This window comes from Pholcus phalangioides, unplaced genomic scaffold (assembly GCF_987345545.1).
Source record: "Pholcus phalangioides strain wild (caught in Gottingen) unplaced genomic scaffold, Ppha-v1.0 ptg000022l_1, whole genome shotgun sequence".
NCBI lineage: Eukaryota > Metazoa > Arthropoda > Arachnida > Araneae > Pholcidae > Pholcus > Pholcus phalangioides.
In genome coordinates this window covers 662,835-683,525 of record NW_028301615.1, presented here as the reverse complement: position 1 = coordinate 683,525, position 20,691 = coordinate 662,835, and the positions used below count along the sequence as shown (strand labels likewise).

General features: G+C 38.0%; 2 protein-coding genes across 3 annotated transcripts in view; one reads left to right on the top strand and one right to left on the bottom strand.

Moving 5' to 3' along the window:
- Positions 1–409: 409 nt before the first annotated feature.
- Mlp60A (Muscle LIM protein at 60A) lies at positions 410–19,827 on the bottom strand. Of its 2 annotated transcripts, none has more exons than XM_089249662.1 (4): positions 19,688–19,827; positions 4,828–4,952; positions 2,974–3,148; positions 410–1,106 (listed from the first exon to the last, which is right to left on the bottom strand). In XM_089249662.1, the coding sequence occupies exons 2-4, from the start codon at positions 4,940–4,942 to the stop codon at positions 1,073–1,075; spliced, it is 324 nt and encodes a 107-aa protein (XP_089105788.1). In that variant the 5' UTR covers positions 4,943–4,952; positions 19,688–19,827; the 3' UTR covers positions 410–1,072. The 2 variants fall into 2 exon arrangements, with proteins under 2 accessions (XP_089105788.1, XP_089105789.1); XM_089249663.1 differs by having other exon boundaries at positions 19,692–19,827.
- LOC149069296 (CD151 antigen-like) overlaps positions 4,959–20,691 on the top strand; it is a 78,282-nt gene continuing 62,549 nt past the window's right edge. The window contains exon 1 of the mRNA XM_089249658.1: positions 4,959–7,648. Coding sequence (XP_089105784.1) covers positions 7,628–7,648 — 21 coding nt within the window. The 5' untranslated portion in view covers positions 4,959–7,627. The remainder of the gene's footprint in view (positions 7,649–20,691) is intronic.

Below are 20,691 nucleotides of genomic sequence, written 5' to 3'. Positions count from 1 at the left end.
CCAAGAACCAAAAATGACTTTTTAAAATCATGCAACCATAGAGTCTCTCAGACGTTGTTCAAACAACACATGAGCAGGTACAGCACGAGCAAAAAAAAGAAGAGAAATAACTAGATTCTATATAAAAGAGGAGCTAAAGGGGAGGAAGGAAAAGAAAGTAAATAGAAATTTTCCATAGATATCGCCAAGAAGCGCGGAAGGCGATGCGTTGCTGACTGTTTCCATTTTGATAAATTTTTGTGGCTTTAATAACTGCATTCCACTGGTATGTTTTTATGTATAACAGTGTGGGATGCTTTGTCGTAATTTTTTAAGGACCACACCTTCTTATTCTTTCCTTGTTAGGTCAAGAGACACGCAATGAAAAATTTCACAATAAACTAAAAACTAAATAAATGAGTTTCAGAAATAGCCAGAAACATGAATTTATTAAATTATGCACACATTTCGCATAATACCGAATACATGTACCTGATATGAAAAGACTACATTTATTTACTCTCGCGTATGTTATTGTAGCGTTTCGCCCTTCGTCTCGAAAAGTGCAAATTCATGTCGTAGTAATTGGCTATTGCTGCTTTTATTTGCTGCTGTTGTCGATGGCGTGGGTGATGACCATCATGGATATCTTACAAGCCACTTCGACTATTAGATTACTACGACTTGAATGACCAACTTCATATCGCTTGAGGTGTTGTTTCTTTATGTATTTTTAACAGGAACGTATTTTGATTTCGCTTTGTGTAGAGCTATGCAGTTTCAGTTTTAGTTTGTGTATTTATAAATATATAACGATCCGTTTCGCAGGCGGAAGTATATAATTCAAATATAACAACTTCGCGATGAATTTTGAATACAGTTAACGTAGCGACTGCACACATGTGAAAGCACTTCACAATGGTACGAAGAAAAAAAATAAAGCTTTTACAATTTCTTCTCTTTTTTTTTTTTTCCTTTTTTTTGTCTTCTTTTTTTTCAAATACAACATGCATAGTCAAGACAAATATAGAGCCGATCACACATTATAGTTCTATACAAATAATAGTGAATAGAGGCCTGTTCTCTGGACTGCTTAACCGTAGGTTGGGTCCAAAGTGGGCTTGTTTCTGAAAAAGTGTAAGAGATAATTATTAATAAATCTTCATTATATATATTCGTATATGTGTTAGAGAATCTTCAACCTCTTTTTTGAGTCGTGAGCATCGTTTGTATCATGAGTCCATAACACTGCCCCGTGGGCGAAATGTCACCTGCCAAGAGTATCCATCCAGCCCGTCAAAGGGGTTCTGGAGAAAAGCAACGATACACAAACACTATATTTCGCTAGGTTGTGGACATATTTCCTCACTAAAAAATGCGGTAAATCTGGATTCGTACGGAAAAAAATACGGAATATTGCCAATTATCGCCAAAAAAGTTGTCAGAGATGAGCAAAGCTGCTATTTATCACTGGAGAAATGGCCAGTGGCGGGGGAAATGGAGCGCTACCTGAAATTCCAGTGGATTTGAATACAATTCTCGAACGAAAGAAAAACGTTTAGTTTTTCAAATATGTGAGATTAATATGTACGTGCCTATAATTAATCATGATAGTATAATTTATGAGTTACATTAATATTATTAATCCTTGATTTCAGTAATGAATGCAAATTCATATGCTTCTTTGAAACTCCGGTAAAAGCGACTTATTTTATATAGAAAAAAAAGTTGGGAAAGTTGAAATTAAAATATGGATCACATGGTCACCCTATACATACCAGTTTCTGTCCCGCGAGCGTAAGCAATATCGGATATCTGGCCCCATGGACTGATAAGGTTGGGCACCTCTGGTCCATGTTCCTCATAAAAAGAAGAGCACTGAATGTTGTCCCCCTGAACTGTTAGCGGTCTTACTTGTTACGCCATTATTGGTTATTGACGGCACTAATTGTTATTAAATGTATTTAATCCCATTCTTTTTTTTAATTTGTATTTCGCGAAAAATTGATGTCACTGATGGTTTTATGAGCAAGAGCTGTCTTAACACATGGGCCCACCTGAACGCGACATCGTGGGCCCCGTGGTTATGAGTATTCCTACTATATCAAGAGTAAATACATGTTATGAACACACTGCTTCACCAAACAGCAACTCAGGCCATATCACTATATATTGCAATTTACTGCTATTAATGACTTGGGTCGGAAACGAAGGCAACATCTATCGGTGATCACCTCAAGCTCGTTAGGAAAATGTTATAAACACCGGTATACTTCTAGACAAGTAAAAAAAAGGGAAGGCTCATAACACATCATTTTCCCGAGGAACCATGATACTGTTTGAGACGGCCATCTATGGCTTTCGTCGGAAGAGTACCGAATGTTACCAGCTGACACAGCTCTACGCCATCTGTACATATAGTTCCCTCACTAAATTTTTGAAATCGCTCCATCTGTTGATTAGATGTACTAATTACTATAAAATGTATCTAAGCCGTCCAACATTTGCTCTGTTTTTTATTTACATACTGCGGAAAGTTAATGCGTGATGGTGTTGGATGGTAGTCAAAATTCGGTAGCAGGTGATTGGGCACAAGATGCAAGTAATAGGCTGAAATTATGGGTAACAGAGCTTTCTTGATGGCATTTCATAGGTAATTAGTGCCAACGATGTTGAATGGCGTAACAAAAAAAATACTCATGAAAAACCGAGACCGCTAACAAATTTGAAAAAGGGAGGTGTATTTTTTTCTCTCAAAGTCAAATCATCATTATGCTGATCATTAAATAAAGAGTGTAAGTGTGGTTTTTCATCAATGATTCGCGAGTACGAAATATATCGGATATCACAACTATTTGGAACTCTTAAGATGCTCGCGAACAATAGATTCAAGATTCTCGGTATAAGATTATTTTGAAGAGATAATTTTCCAATACAGCAAAATGCATGTTCAGGGAGAAGCAACTTCAAAAGTCTAAATGAAAATTGACTTACGACATTGCGCATTCGGTGTTACCAAGATGTTCACCCTTGTCCATGCTGAGACATCCGGCTCCACCACCGAATCCGTATCCCTTGGGACCGAATTTCCTACCGTAGCACTGTTTGCAGAACAGTTCTCCTTCGTGCTCAGCTGAGTTGGTGCTGTCTAGTCTCTTGTTGCACAGTCCTATAAATCATGAACCAATGAATGATCAGTACCAATCTAGTTCACCTCATCCATGAAGAATAGAAGTTCTTACGGCATTGCTTTTTTTTTTAAGCCACCTCATTGGACAACTTGCCTGTTATGGCCTCTGAATTCGTATTAACCGGGGGGCCCTTGGACAGATTTCGGGGGAGTCCGTGAACTTGGAAGGGGAACTACTTACGTAATGTTTTCACTTTATTATATACCTGTAATAAACCGTACGTGTACGTAGTAAACATTCCTGTGAGGGTTTTTTGTAATCAATAAGCATTATTATGCAGTCGAAGCTCGACTTATGGGACATTCTGAATAAGGGAACATCTTTAAAGAGAAGATGTTTTGCCCGGTGTCCCTTTGAATAAGAACCCATCTACCTCTCAATAAGGCAGTAAGGAATACTTATAGCATCCTACTTTTTCTCCTTAAATAGAGGTGCCCCTTTTTAAGAGGGTTCTTCAAATGGAGGTGTGACTAACTGTACGCTGAATATTTTTCCGTGAAGAGTTCTGTGGCAATCGCCTTATTGGCACAAAGGTCCGTGACCATCACTTTACCGGCATTGGGACATGCCATCTCATTGACTCCGGGGGTCGGTCAAGTCAACAGCTTTCCAAGAAAAAACTGTGTCTCGTATTAAATTATAAAAAATATATCAACCCCCATTTGCGTACTGGGAATATTGTCGACATTCTCTTAGACACTTTCAAAATCTTAGAAGTCCATTAACTTAAATATAAATGTGACAATATTTAACAAAAACGCTTTTCTGGCAACATCGTGTTGTTAAATATTTTTAATTATGTACAGGGTGTCCCATAAATTCGTAAATAATTCAAAATTTTCACTTAGAAAAATTTAAAGATTTGGTATATTTTTGAGAATGGGATTTTCAAAAAAATTCTTCTCAGGAAGGGATATTTTTTTTTCTTTGTATAGAAAAAAAATCCAGTTCAGTTGTTTGTCAATAGAGGGTGTTGCACGAATTTATGGCAAGAGTAATTGGACCTGAACCTTTCCTCAATCTCTTCCGTGTCCGAAGCATTCATGAAGCTTCATCCAGCTATTCATGACTGCGGTGAAAAACTTCACCAGTAATGTTTTGTCCACCTATGTCAACATCACAATGGAAACCTTATGTAAGTGCCAGTAACAGGAAAATTCAGAGATGAGCGTACTTATTAATAAATGAATCGTACACCCTGCATTTTATAAAACTGTGATTTTCATATTTCCAGTGATTTCCGTTCGTGCAGCTCCTTCTATCGATTAAAAAAAATGTGAACTATTTTTTTAATCAAAAACAAATTCCCCTACGTGACAATAACTTTTTCGCACAAACAGCATTGGAAAATACCAATTCCTTCAATTTTGTATGAATTTTTGAACTATTAAGAATTTACGGATCACCCTGTATAGTGTGAGCACGGAAAGATGGCCTCTGACCTTTGGATGGCCTTCGTTACGAAAAGAGAGGGTTCATTCATCAGTATAGGGAGAGAGAGAAATGGGGAAAAAAGAAAATAAACATCCTCCACAGGATGACTGCTGGAGTTGTCTCTTTTTCCCCCGTTTCTCCCAGATCATACAACGTCAGTGGCCATCTTTCGTGGTCACACTATATACGCATATGTAAGATTACAAAAAAACATTGTACTGACCGCACTTGAAGCATGTTTTGTGAAATTTCGCTCCTGCGGCGAGGATTTCTTCCGCAGCGTACACGGATTTGCCGCACTTCGGGCATTTGGCTTGTTCTACTGGCTTGAAAGGCATTTTGATTTAGCTGTGGAGCATATAAAAGAAGCAAAATCAATCGAAATATAATTCATAAATATATCAATCAATAAAACTTACTCCTGTTCGTGTGGATTCACCAAGACATCCGAAAATGTATATTCGTTGATATAGAGTTTTACTAAATAACCAAAAAATGCACTTTTGCATCCATTACAACCAAAATACGCTGTAGGCATAGAAAGTAGGCTGTAGAAAGTTCCCGACACGTATTCAACCTTTTAAGAAGATGGTAGATTATGTCCGTGAAGGATTTACTTAGGTTGGTCCTATAAAATTGCACAATTTGTGAACTGCATAGCTTAGCGACTGGGCTCGGTCGATTGCCCTCAAAAATGGAAGTGTTTGAATTAACACTCTAATCGTGAATGACCTAGTATATAAAAGCATGTTTTGATTTTGTTGTGGTGGCCAATGGTCGTCCTCATTCTCTTTAACGCTGGTCTGAAATTGTGAAAGATTGGTTCAGATCGAGGGTGACGGAACGGATGGCACAAAAACTTATTCCCTAAAGCAATGTGCTAACTGTATTCCCTAACCTACGAGTCGTGGCCTAAACTTTTATCGCAGGGGCTTCCGATATGAGTCCTACAACTCCACTAACAGCCAGCGATTCTTGAGCTATGGGTCATTCCCCAAACTTGATTCGCAGTGGCTTCTTTGTCACCGTCCATCACGTGGTACCATTCAACATATGGATTAAATATCCCTTCTGCATCTATAGCGCAGTGGTGGCGCCCTCGTCCGGAATGCAAAAAAAAGTGGGGTCGAGTCTCTGTAAATTCAGAGGTGAATTTTTCTTTCCAAAAATCAGTGTCTCTACATAAAATAGCCAGTTTCTAGTATATCTTGCGTTAAGCGTTTGAGTGGTGCAGTGCTCGTCTTCCACCATGAAAGTTACCATCGGGGTCCACGGGGTCGATCTGGGGAAAGAACGTAGAAAACGAGTTCTTCACCTAATGAGCTTGGAGCAACTACCGATAGATGACACACCTTCATTTCCCTCCCCAACTCCATCTGTTGGAAATTGCCGTATAGCGATATGACCAGAGTTGGTGTAGGGTGATATAGTAGTATATCTTGCATTAACAAGTGGAGAGAAGACGTCTCTCTGTACACTTCATAGAATATATTAATGCTGTAAAACAGATGTTTATCGCAATTTCCGTTAAAAAAATTTAACATTCCTTCATTGGATTCCAATTTTGGAAGAAATCTCCGATAGTATTTTATATTTTTCTTCTGATAAAAACAAGAAAAAAAATTGTTTTAGGAAGTTTCACATTTCTAGCCAGGAAGTGAAAAGGGAGAGAGTAAGAGAATCTTCAAGCATTGGCCATATATGGGGAGAGAGAGAGAGAGTGAGAAAAAGACTGCACACATACAAGAGCCCCAGCAGTAACTTCAAACTGCCAGCCAATAATAAGTCCGCCGTGGGTGGTAAGGAATAGTCACGTGATGTAAAAGACAGTTTTAAAAAAAAAAAGTGAAAAAAAAATTGCACATACAACGCACATGGTGGATGAAGACGTGGTAGCAACATCACTGACTGCTCTTGCGCATCTTTTGGCAAAGATTATCAAGAACCAGAAGGAAAAAAAAATAGAGAAGATGTGTTGAGAACGTGTGTATATGTGTGTGGAGGAGGCTGAACATGAAGAAAAATAAATGGAAACGTTTGCGCAACGCTTCAAAGCCAAAAGTGGGTTGATGAAGTATTTTTAAACTTCTGGCTTGTTCATCTTCTCCTCCTTCGTCGAAGTTATTTCTCACTTCCTCCTTCTTTACCTATGCCTGAAATTCCCCTCGACTCTCAGATGATGAATTCCCAAAGTATTTGGATTCAAATTTCTTTTCTTAGATGCACCGAAACACGTCTCGAGAGACATTTAGTTAAGAGGATCGAGCAGCACCATTGCATATAGAAACTTTTATAAAAGTTATGAATGCATAATCGATAGAGCAATGGTAGAAAGTGTCTTGGATTCATTGGCTGTTGTCAAAAAATTAGCAGCTGAGTGAATACCAAACAACATTCAAGTTCGATTATACATGCGTAGCCCCTTAACAGGGGTTTTAGCAACAAACTTGGACCACGAAGTATCAGCGATGGATCTCAGAAACTGGTAGCTTTGCTAACCTTATGCGATCCGGAGGCTTTTCCGGCATTTGGTTGGCATAGATTGTACTTCATAGTATCTACCCCCATCCCAAATAAGAAAGTTCCCTGGCTGCTAGTTTTTGCATGTTTTGAATAGCTTATAAGTTCTACTAAAAAGCCAAATTCACGTGGGTCTTCCTTTAATAGTAAGGAGTTGTTAGCAATGAAGTAATGTTTTTTTCCCAGTGTCGAGTCCATCTCGAAAGAGTACCGCAAAAGGTTGAGGTTTAGGAAATTAAGGGAGAAATTGAGTGGGAGCAGGTTTTCCGTTCTTTATCAACTACATTCGCCACTTTTCCCGTATATACAGGGTGTCCGGGTCAAAAGTATTCAAAAGTAATGGATTACACTGGAAGGAACCACGCATTCTTAGTTACGAAAGGGCTGTGACGTTTAGAAGGAATTGTTCCAAGTTTCTACCTTCCAGGTCGCGCATGTGTGCGCACTATCCACCGCTGTTTCGATACGTTTTCACAGAAGTCGCACGATGACTGCCGGTCAGCATGTGGACGTCACAACGTGAGGTACAGTGTGGTTTTTTTTTTCTAGCTGAATTCAAATCAGTGACAAGTGTTTAACACTTTGTATGAACTGAATGGAATGTGGAGCCTCCAACATTCACATAAACTTGAGGAGTGCCATCTTTAATGCATTTCAAATTCATAACTATATTATTATAGCTATAAGGTGATTGTTTCGTTATAAACCATCAATTTTGGATACCTTTAGCCCAAACATCTAGTATTTAATGTTATATTGGGTTTTTTTTTTTCTCTCGTCTCTCAAGCCGTATATCCTCACCCTCTCTCTCCACAGATTGTCTTCACTCCAGAAATCCGATATGCGTGCGTGCGTGCGTATGCATGGGCCTTAACGTCGAAATTGTGTTCTGCCCAATAAGTTTTGTGTTCTGCCATCTGTCTTGCACATTTTCAAGTGAATATGGTAAATGCTTGAATTTTTGCGTTGAAGGAGAGATTGCTCTCTGCGGAGAGACTTTTCAAACGGGAGACAATTCGGGCCTCGAAGTTTTTTCAGAACTGCCTGCTGAAGTTGAGAAACTTCCTGAAGGGAAGGGAGGAGGAAGACACTCCTATCCCGAAGTTGAAACACCAACTTCAGACAATCAACACTATTCCGCTTGCGGAGGAAAGCTTGAACCTGGACTTCACGATGCGAAGTTATCACTATATGACTGCCCAGCGAATGGATAAAGACCTCGCCTACTCTACGATAGTGACAGGATCCTTCACTGACCGAAGTGTAATTAATGGTTGTCATGAACCCCTGAAGTGTGTCTATTTTTCAAAATTGGCTTCAAAAAATATTTCATTTAATTGCAAATCAAATGAAAAAAAAAATCGTGTCAATCAGTTCATTTGTTCTTTATAGTGTAGTATACAAGAATACAAGAAAAAACATTTTCAACACAATTTTCTCAGATTGTAGTTTCTGAGTTTATCTAGATTTAAAAAAAAACGTTGCTACACCAAAAATTCTGAAGTTTTCTCCGAGAGAATCTACCAAAGCAGTAGTAGGTAGGGCCTCCAAAAAATGGCTCGGGGATCCATGATGTTCCTAAGTCAGCCACCTCGTTGGGCAATTTGCCTGTTGTGGCGTTGTATTTGTATTTGTATAAAAAAAATCTAACTTTGGAATAGAAAAATTTCTTCCGAATAATAACGATTTAAGATACGAGAGAGTTTTTGTCCAACTTCAACTTGGAAAAGAACGTATTTATGCGAAAGGAAAAGTACTTCTTATTTACCCAGTCGGAAACTGTACATTTTGTACTAAAAATTCTGTCGAGACCTGATCGCATGTTCCTTCACACTGTAATGCTTACACATACCATCGATCGAAATACCTAGACAAAAACCTGATGCATCAATAAATTCCTGAATTTCTGAAAAACATTGTGAAACTAACGTTTCTAAAATCTATTGGGACTTGTATGATTATATTATAAAAATTTCCAGATTTCTTTGAAATATGAATGAAAATGTTCGTGCGTGCGCGTGTGTGTGTGTGTGAACAAATTTTTTTTTTCCGCATCACCTTTATGTTTGTCAGTCTTTCTACTTGTATCATCATCATTTCATATGGTTTGGTTATCAAAGATTGTTGTATGTTGAACACGGAACTTATATGTATGTTCAAGCTCATATTCATGTATAATTTTATTTTATTCTGAATTCTTATTTTTTCCACTTTCTTTCACTAATACGTAATTTTTATGCTGCTGTATTTTGTATTCGACTCTTCAAATTAATCAACCGATATCTGTTTCTTTTTTTTTTGTCTTTGTTGACACTTTTGCCTTTTGTCAATGGTTTGTAACCAACGCAAATAAATAAATTGTTATTATTATATATATATTATGACATTGCAGTTGCTAAATCGGAGGTTCATTTTACGAACACGTGTCGAATAAACATTTCTGCAAAATATCAGAATTTTTGGTGTAATAGTAGTTGTTGTTGTTGTTGTATGTTCTCTCTCTCTCTCTCTTTCTCTCTTTTCAGATGAACTCAAAAACTGCAATTTGAGAAAATCGTTTTCAAAGTGTATTTTTTTGTATACAACATTTTGTATACACTATAATTGATTAGTTCCTTCATTTATTTTGAAAAAAAACTAATTCACTGATTGCCATGAAATTTTTTGCGTTTGATTTTCAATTAGATGAAATATTTTCCGTCATTTTTTAAACATTGACTTCAAGGGTCGTGACACCCTTTACATCAACCAATTAAGTAAAAATTTTAAACTATTGAATCTCTGGGCAAGACTTTGCAGTACAGTTTATAGGGGGGGGGGGGTGTCCTAGACCTACAGTCTTGGTCCAATGACTGTAGAGCCCATGTCGCCCCCCCCCCGCTTCGTATGTCTATGCACCAGGGGCCAGCAAAAATACCATGTTTCTAATATTCGCAGAGATATTTGAATTCAAAAATAAAAGAAACGGAAAAAGAACAGCAAAAACTAACGGACAACGCTCCTTTCCCTCATTTATGTTGTTCTCTCTCTTTCCCAATTTTTCTCCGTTTTCTTTAATTCAAATATCTCAGCGAATACTGCACTTAGAAACACGGAAAATGTCACGTTGACCTCAGGAGAGACCGGGCAACAACTTTTGAATTGGAAGTTAGAGGACAAGGGAACCGTATAAAGATTTCAATGTTGTAACTTTTTTATTAATTAATTTTTTTTTTCATTTGAACGGCATTTAAGATGATGGACAACATCATTTGAAACATTTTTCCTAATTGAAAGTTGTCTCTAAAACAAACGGTTCAGCAAATCGGTCGAGTGGTCGAGTGGTTATAGTGCCGGACTCGTGATGCGAGGATCCGGGTTCGAACCCCACAGTGGTGGTCGGCTGAAGTTGGTTTTCTGTGGTTCCCAACTTCAAGGCGCAAATGCGAGCCGATCTCCCCGTTAAAAAGTCTCGCCACAGAGAGCAACAGTCCTACAACGGTAAATCATTCAACCATAACACTTCACTCATAGTTAGTAAAACTGGGGGCAGATGACAGCACTACACATAACAAGCATTACACAGAAACAAACTTTACGTCAGGTTGCACTACACGTACACGCACATTCCCGCATGTACCGATTCGTTGGGGGGTTCCGGGGGGGGGTGCATGTGGGGTGTAGCAGTAGGGGCTCGGGGATCCATGATGTTCTTAAGTCAGCCACCTCGTTGGGCAATTTGCCTGTTGTGGCGTTGTATTTGTATTTGTATTTGTATTTGTAAATAGTCATTGGACAACGATAAGAGTGGACACCCTGTACATCTTAGATTGAGATAAATAAACTATTGAAAATTCATCGAATCAGACAAACATTGGGTACATACGTAATGATTTGCAGGTACAAATTGAATGAATTTCCAAACATTCCGTTTCAAAGGGCTTCTAAGAAATATTCACGCACAATATATTCCCCCATTCTGTAATTCAATATAAAGTAATTCAATAAATTTAAATAGCATTAACGTTCATGTTAGTTATCAAATCGATTAATACGGCCATTATCTTAATTAAAGCGTTTTACTTTATACATTTTCGAAATCTTCTGTAATTTACTTGCACATAGACGCTTGTAATCAATTACTTAATATCTTATATGAGCTACCAACGCCGTACTAATTACCCTGGAGGTAATTAATATGAAAGTGATTAATCACGTGATAAATCAAATTAGAAATTCAGTGTTAATTTTAGCTGCATGTTTTTCGCTTGAGCTAAAAATGCAGGTTATTCAGACTCTCATTTACGTAATCTTAATTGAAGGCGATTTGTTTCAAATTGCTCATCTAAAGTCCAATTAATATCATTACTGTCAAAATTAATCTACAACTATTTTCTTATATGAATATGTTTCTAAATTCACATGATCAATTTACATTTAAGAATCCATTGAATTTAATTATTTTCTGCGTGAAAATTCGTGTCTGGCTGTTCGGTGTTCTGTTCAAATCTCACAACAAGCCTGAATTTTTCCTCTATGAAACATATTCCGGTTCCTAAAGAATGCTTCTGAGATGCGTGTAAAAACGTCTTGGGAATTTAAACTCTCAAAATAACAATACAAAAGCCCGCAAATACTGTCTTTAATATGTCAGTGCACAGAGAGGACGGGAAATGAAACAGGGAGAGAGCAGTATGTGTGTGTGAGAGATTAATTTTTGTAAAAACCCACAAGACACTTGGCGAAACGCACCGAAATTACTTAAAGGTGATTCAACCGTGAATAGCAACAAATGCTAACGAAACGCCAGCTCATTTAATTATGTATATTTTGTGGGGACAAAAAAAACCCCTAGTGTGTCTCTATTCCAGCAGCTACAGAAATGCACTCAACCACCTTTATAACTTCTAGCATCGTTGTCGTATACCAGTGTTTTCATGTATCTAGAGCAATTTAATGTGTTAATTGAGTCGGTTTCGCATTCGTCTCATCGGTGACTATCCCTGGTACAGTCACACAACGACTCTGTGGCAGTCGACTACTGTATATCAGCCAGTTTGCTGCTTCAGTAGATTTACATATGATATGACATCGACCGACGATAGACGGCACCTTCGTTTCCCACCAAACTCCACTGATTAAAAATTGCCGTACGGCGATATAATTATGACCAATGATTTTTTTTTTTTAATCTTATGAACAATCTCGTGGAGGCCAAAGAGCACCAGCTAGTATATACAATGTTTGTGACCTGCATCATTATATGATTGCCCCAATTTGTGTCTTTATGTTCCTATCCCACGAAGAAAGTTTTATATGCCGTTTTTTGAATCTCGCTGAATAACTCTTTGCGTCGTTTGCAGGTGTCAGTTATACCAGGCGCGGATCAAAAAAAGAGGGAAAGCGATCGCAAGAGCCGAATGATATGAAAAATGTTGGTATGACTCATACAATGCGGTTCGATTCAACGAACCCTTGCAATATGTCGCTCTTCCCAACACATTGCCCTGGATCCACAGCTTGCAAACCGGTAATAAAAGACAATCTAGCTGGATGTTTAACCAATCCGAAATGTCATGCTGACACCAGACTTCTATCCCATTTTGTACATTTTTGATCTCTTCACCCACGACCCCGATATCAATCCGATATAGGCTTAAATCTTCAAGTGCAAAACGCACGTCCAGCTATGGTCAGACTTCATCCCAATGAAAGTAACTGGTTTCATTGCAGAACATGATCTATTTCTGCCCGAAGATTTCACAAGTTCTTAACTCCGATAGAAAATTGTGGTTTTCATACAAACCATCTCAATCAGACTCCAAGATCCTTCCAATGTATTTTGCTTAAATAATATTTCATAGAGCTGTCAATCGATTTAACTATTTGTCCACGATTGTCATCATGGACATACGAGTACACTTTGAGATATTAAAAGTTCAGTTTTGATATGTACAGCATAAAAATGTGCCAGACAGCTGCCAGTAGACTTGGCAATCGCTATCAAGGGGAAATACGTTACATTACTGAACTTCAGTGACATAAACATAGCACGTTTAGGTCTGAAGACATAAGTAAACACCACGTTAGCTGTACGTAGTAAACAGAAAGACATCAGACGAGGCAAAGACAGCATACAAAATAAACAAAGTAGAACTCTTGTTTGTTGTTCACCTTCAAGACCAAGAAACGTGGTTAAAGTGTTTAAAAAAAAACAATAATAAGAACTACCACACACTACTAACATCACTTTCACATCCTAAATCTGCATCCTCATCAGGACATGTGCCAGACGTTGCTGCTATTCTGGATATCTGGCAAGTGCACGGGTCGCCCCCGCGAGTTTCAGAGAGCGTGAGTCACGTCCTATGGAATCTTTCGAATAACTGGGACCAGTTGGGAGCGTCGGTGTGTGTGTGTTTATAAATAAACCAAGTTCTCCGACTTTCCAAGAAGTATCGCGAAGCAGAAGGATTAAGTCTCTCATCGCACCTCATTAGAAAGATAGAAGAGAAGTATTCATTATGTAGTAGACAGAGAGATTTTCCCTTCTGTTGATTAAACGACGTTTCTCAGGTATTGAGAAAGGCTCCCCCTTTTTTTTATTTCTTTTTCTCCCACTTGGCACATGAAACGACTCACAAGACGAATGGACTTGGCGATTGCTTTGAGCCCATCTCATCTAACAGTTTTCCCATGAAAATATTGCTTCGGTGATTTCCACTTATTTACTTTATCGCCGGGAACGGCTGTAAATTAATCGTCCGTGAAACCCAAAAGAATACATTGCTTTTAATTGAGAACACTTTGATCAAATTGGTGATTCACCAACTTGAGAAACGAGAGTTTATCGTGGTTTTGTGGGTTTCAAAAGATTTCTTTTGATCTCTTCCTCGTGGTAAACTGAGAAATCCTACCTCATGTTATAGTATTTGCTGGTGAAATTCATGGATTTACCATCGTATTTGAATTCGTGTAAAAATTCAAGCATTACCAGTTTCACTTCAAACTAAGGAAGACTGATGCCAGGCACCAGTTGAGAACACGAAACGAGCACAACTCTGACAACATAAATACGTAAGCCAAGTACACACAAACACTCACACAACACATTCCGACATGTACTGATTAGTTATAAATTCCGCAGAGAAACGTATACGAGGTTCATGTACGGTTAAGTAGTAGTAGCAGTATTTGCGACTGGGTGGCAGAACCAGCAAGAACACGAAACAAGCACTACTCTGACAACATAAATACTTTAGGGGTACTCCTACACTCATAACTCTCATTTCAGCGAGTACCGATTCGTTTAGAATTTCCGCAGAGATATGTGCATGTACAGTTAAGTAGTAGTAGTAGTATTTGCGGTCGGACAAATGACATTTGCTGCTTTAACTCCCTCTTATCATGTGCTGGTTCCCCTCCAAGCTAGGCATTTTCGCTGGCCCTCTTATAATAAATTTACAGTTTAAAGAAATAAAACTAAGATCCTCCTGGATAGCCACTACAGCGGTCATGTTGAACGTACAAAGACGGCGCTCAAAGAGACGTAGTGTAGGCCAAATTTACCTAGACGGTACTATACTCAATGTATATGACTGTGATGGTTCACGAGCACATAGGTTCCCAATTCACTGTGTCGACACTTCAAGTAGGTACCATCTAAAAGCACTACCTCTACGAGATGTTCAAAATTTTCAGGCAATCCAGTAAATCGTTAGAAGTTAGTGACCCCTCTTTTGTGACGTTGGAAGAATGGATGGATCGCATTGTCTTGTTATGAATCACTATCACGGCTAGACATTTTTTAGATTAGTAATGTGCTAGATATATCTCTAACATTTCTAGATATTTCTATTTAGTTGGGATTGGAAATTCTACAACACGTCGGCAGAACTCGCTGCATCCAAGTAAAGTTGTAGACCATAAATAGTATTAGTGTAATATTCAAGTTTGGGTGCCAGACACTGTCCTATACCGTTCTTATTTATTTATATTTTCAACGTCTCTAAAAGTATCCTGCATAAGTAGATTTTATTATATTTTGCCTACGAATTGCTGTCACAGACGAGACAAATCCAACGATACCTAATGGATGTGAAAATGTCGTCACGTATCCATCCATTACCTCTCAGAGATACAGCATGTATCTAAGAGGTAATGATCCATCCCATACAACCCATCAGCTAAACTGTGCCGTTACTGAAACGGGTAAAATATTAACGTGTTGCTATAATTTTTCTACGTCTCCAAAAACATACAATGCGTACTGTAAAAGGGTAATTTTTATTTACGGATGAACCGTGTTAAGAGACCAATCTGATATCACTCGATTAATGTACATACAATACAGGGTGGATATTATCGACAGCCCAATAATTATACACGTGATTTCTTATGAAAAATTAATACGGAAAAATGCTTTCAGTTTTTGATTTGACCAATAATTATGGAGTTATAACGCATTAAAAAATTGATGACGTCACTTCGAATCCTGCCAAATTCACCGAACGTGCACCAAACTTTTTTTAATTTTTCTTAACCAAACGTTTTCAAGCTGATAGCACTCTTAGCGTAACCAACAACTTAAACCGTGAGACCGTGACGGCACGTTTCACGATGGTAGACAATCATCTTACCACCACGTCACTCGGGCGTCATAGGGCGCTAAGCCACCTATTTCTATGTGTAATGTATTTTCTTTCTAAATTTTCAAACCTGTCGAGTAATAACACCCACTCTATATATAAGACCAAAATCCATCCAGATCAAACACCACTGAGAATTCAGAAATATCATAATGATTTATACCGATCAACAATTTGTTGAGTGAAAATCGAGTTGAATTTGAAAATCCAATCAGATTAGATTGCCTTACGCAGAAAACCAATAGATATAACCAATATTCGAACTATACACACCACGCGATCTCTCACTCTTCAACCATAATAAATTCTCTCCGATCAGGACACGGCATTTTTAAAAATATCCAGAGTTGCAATTATATGATGCATACGTAGGTCTATGGAAATTATTATTTCCCAATCGGTTGCACACAGCTTTGAACCATCTAAGCACCAGTACCTGCACAACAACAATATTCCAAAGTGGAGTGGCAAACCAGCTTTTGGGGTGGCAAACCAATGACGGACGATGAGCCCGTCTCTTTTATAGGTGCCTTGCTATTAGATAAATGGGGAGAAGTGTGGCTGAAGAGGAGTATAAGAGAGTAAAACTTGATCGCTTCCATCATTTTCCCCTATATCACCTAAAGATCAACAGAGACACCAGTTTTTGATGTACATCGATGTAAAGCACCTATAAAGGAGTCATTACCCCTTCCATCTTCGAACACAAAATTGGTTCGCCAATCCAAGTGACGTCTAATCATCTAAAAAATAGCAAGATATGTAACAGCTATTATCTATAGCGATAATTCTGGCACCACGCCTCTGCTCAAATATGATAGATGGGTAGGCCTAGATACATCTACATCAATAGTACGTCCACATCGTTCAAGTTTGTTCGCAAAAGCCTGTGCTGTGAAGGGTGGTCAATTTCGATTCCGATATTGGCTTCCGTAAATGATTTTCCCAATAAAAAAAATTTCGGTGGAAGCTAAATGAATGAACGTGAGAGTGTGTAATGGATGCCAACATAATAAATATAAAAATGATAACAGCATATCGTATGGGATTATGGGAAAATGGATCCTTTTAGGTGCGTCCCAAAAACGTGTCGCACACATTGAGTATTGTTCCATATAGATTTTCCCATACAGATTTCTAGCCAATTTCAAGTCAATTTCTTCATAGACTTCATAAATATGTATTTCAATTTCATAATAATAACATTAATTTAATAACAATTAATTTAATAACATTAATAACATTAATTTCTCTCAAAAAACACAATACATTAAGACCTGAGTAGAAAGTCGGTAACTTTCAACCTCAACCCTTTTATCGCGTCCATTTTGAATGCCCCTAAATGTTATGCAGAGATGAGGATGATGATGATGATGATCGTTTGATTCCCTCGTCGTGTGTAGCAAATGAATTTCTCTTCCCCAAAAAGAATCATCATCTCTACATACATAATACCCGGTTTCCCGTTGTCTGGTATTGCATTCTATATACCAATTAGCTAACTTAATTTTCTTACGCCAATGGTTCTCAAGCTTTTGTCAATCGCTGCTCCCCAGAATTATATGGTAGGTATTTTAGCATATAAAAGAAAAAAAACCACTTCAAAGCACAAATCAATATCTAAAGCTCGCAAATCAAAAGGTTGGTGTCAGCCCTAGAAACCGCGACACACACTTTGAGAAACATTTACTTACGTGTTACAGTGGAACCTCTCTATCACAGAAACGATTGATAGTTTTGTCCGCCAATGGGAAGTGTCCCGTAATAGGAAGCTTTTTTGCTAACGGTGAGTCCGTTTACCCCTTTCAGACCCCGGTGCAACAAATGTGTAGGTTGCTTTCTCTCTTACTGTAGAATTTTTTTCTTTTGCCTTGGCATGAAGGATTGTGTAGGTTTTTATTGTGTGAACTTTGTGAAGGTTTTCAAAGTCTTCCTTTGATTTCATATAAAATCAGAGGGCAGCACTTGAAGTTGAACTTACAGGGGTTTTTTAAGATATTTCCTTGGAAAAGTGTCTCCTGGAAAACTGTGATTTAATACATAAAATTAAGTAATAAAATCCTGGAAAAGTTTCTATGTAAAACTCAATATACCTTACACACCATGTTTGCGTCATCTTGCTGAAAAATTTCAATGAAGTGAGTTATTCTTCATAGTACTCTTCATACAGAAAAAAATTTGAAAATTGGAAATTTGAAAAAATAGTGATTTGCGAACATTTATGTCTTTACTGAATTCTTTGAGTATCAAAAATTGCATTGAAGAAAATTTAATGCATTAAAAATGCCAAAAACGTTTTGAAAATTCTTAAAAATGAGAGAATGCTCGGGACTGAAAGGGTCACGGAAATTCTATTGTATCAAGTCATCCGCTTACGAAGTTATTTTTTATTCGTTTCCCATTGGTGACGTTATACCGAGATCGAACTGCAACAACAACAAGTACGTACTTAAAATTTTTGATCACTCATATATTTTTCATGTACATATTCAGAATACAATTGATTACAATCAACTCAGATATCTCTGTAGACATACATCTTCACCATGATGCCATATAATGTTTATTTTAAAATAATAAAAAGGCACAGCAACGGCTGTAATGTGCACCTATGAAAAAAGTTCAGAACTTTCAAGAAAACCTATTATTTCACTATCACAGTCCACGCCACTTAATGTGATCACACCGGGACTCGAGATTTCTGATAACAACAACCGAATCCGAGAAAAAGTCTCGTTTGCAAGTACGGTGACCATACAAACAGTCTGGTCGAACGGAACGCATAGTAAACGGGTACCGGTAAAACGGGACAACTATTTTTTTCTTCCCCATTTCATTGGTTTCGATAGTTCCATCGTTCAATTTTTTTTTTCCTGTTTAAAAACGGAACCTTTTCTTTTCCTTTCAGCTAAAACCCTGATTTTTTTCATTCAGCCTTTGTGAGGTGTTAGAATGGAACTGTCTAATGCAGTGGTTTTCAATCTTCGGAAGCCTGTGGCCCGCTAGAATTCATTTTTTGAATGAAAAGCTCGGTCATAAACATGACTAATGGAAAATGAATAGGCAAAAATGAAATGATGAATCACTCACTGCCTGGTTTGACTGATGCCAAAGCCCGGTAGCGGGCCGCGGCACTGCGGTTGAGAAACACTGGTCTAATGTACATCACGAATTACGATATTGTTGTTAACATACAATAAGTTTCATACGTCCCTTGAGACTTTGAGGAAGTCTTTCCGAAAAATATATCTGGACCAGGTCAACTGAAAGCAACTGATCAAGAACTAAAGGAAGGCGATTCTTTTTGCCATACATTTGTCTTCACTACAGGAAAGCTATGGCGAAAGCAGCTTCTCACGTACATGGATCGCAGCGAATACTACCGACCGATTACGACATTAAGTACGGATATGTTTGTCAACAAGGGGGGTGTAAAGGAGAACACTTTCTAGCCTCTTACATAGTCTTGTAGGCTGATAAAGATAACTTATGGGAGAGGGGAAATACGAATAAGTTTATCCAAATGTTAGCTTCAGAATGCACAATAAAAAACTTTCCACGGAAAAGAAAAATACCATCTAAAGTCCCGATAACAAAAAACGAGTTTTTTTCCCCATGATATGGTATTGGTCCATTCCGTTCTTTGCAAAGCTAAAAGCAATACCCGAACGATATAACATAATCCGTGATTCTAATAAAGCGGCGTCGACTGCACTTTTATAGTAAATCACAGAAGACTAAACGTCAGTGTCTTCTTTTCCATAGTTTTCCAAAAACTCAAATTGCCATTTAAAAAAAATATAATAACAATAATCAAAAATTGAGTTCAATCCAAGAATCTGTTGAATTTCAGACCAGAGTTCCGTAATACGGATAATAAACCACAATGTTCATCTCGGAAACAGAATTGTAAATTCATGCATAAGCTAAACTCACCTACACTGGGAATAAAGTGGAAAAGCTTGAAAAGTTGCTCCTGTGGGGAACACTAGATGCGTTGTTTGTAAATGTGGTCCTGCACCTCACGAGAGCGAAGTTGCTTCACAACCAATGTATGTCACAAACCACCAGACTGTGAGTCGAATCTTACTGACTGCTTCTATCCTATACACAGAGGGAGGAGGGCTTTCAAAAAACAACATTCAAGTGGGCGGGAATTCGGTGCAAGTTTTCTTTTCCCCACACCCTCTCATACTACACATACCAGGGAGAGAGAAGCTGTTTTTTCTTTTGAATTTCTTCATTATAATTATTGTTGCCGCCCCTTAAGACACAAGCAAGACTTATAAGGGTGTACGACACCTTCAAAACAAACTCCCACCCTTTTTCTTTTTTTTTTAAATAAGCGGAAGAAAATAAGAGGAAGTTGCTTCTATATTTTTCAGGTTTATGGGATGTGTGTTACGTATATGTATGTATATGGCGGGAGGGTCACGTGATTAGCAGCGTTTCATGGTAGTGAGATCATCATTGCTGTTCTCCGGTTACTGGACAAGCAGGAAAAGAACTGCCTGCCAGGCTCTTATTTTATTTTCCTGTATTTCTCTGTGTATGTCTTATTTCACCCACGCTTTCTCACATTTTGTCGATGTTCTTCTCTCGACTATTCCATCTTGTTGAGAGGGAAAACCGAATAATTATATTCAGAAACCGAATAATTTCCCATCATGCCGTGGTCAGTATTGTCGAAAGGTGTAGAGAGTGAGAGTGAGAGGGTTTTTTTTTCTCTCTAAAATGCATCAGGGAGATAGACCTTTTATGGATATTATGCCGACCTGATCTTGGACTATACTCGATGAATTTGCTTTCAGAGTTCACCTCAGCATAATATCCAGAAAAGGACTATCTCTGTGATGTACTGGACTGAGATAAAAGCCGTCTCACTCTGTCCACGGTCACACCTTGATGAGAGGAGGGGGGCTTTTTCTCCTGAAGTTACG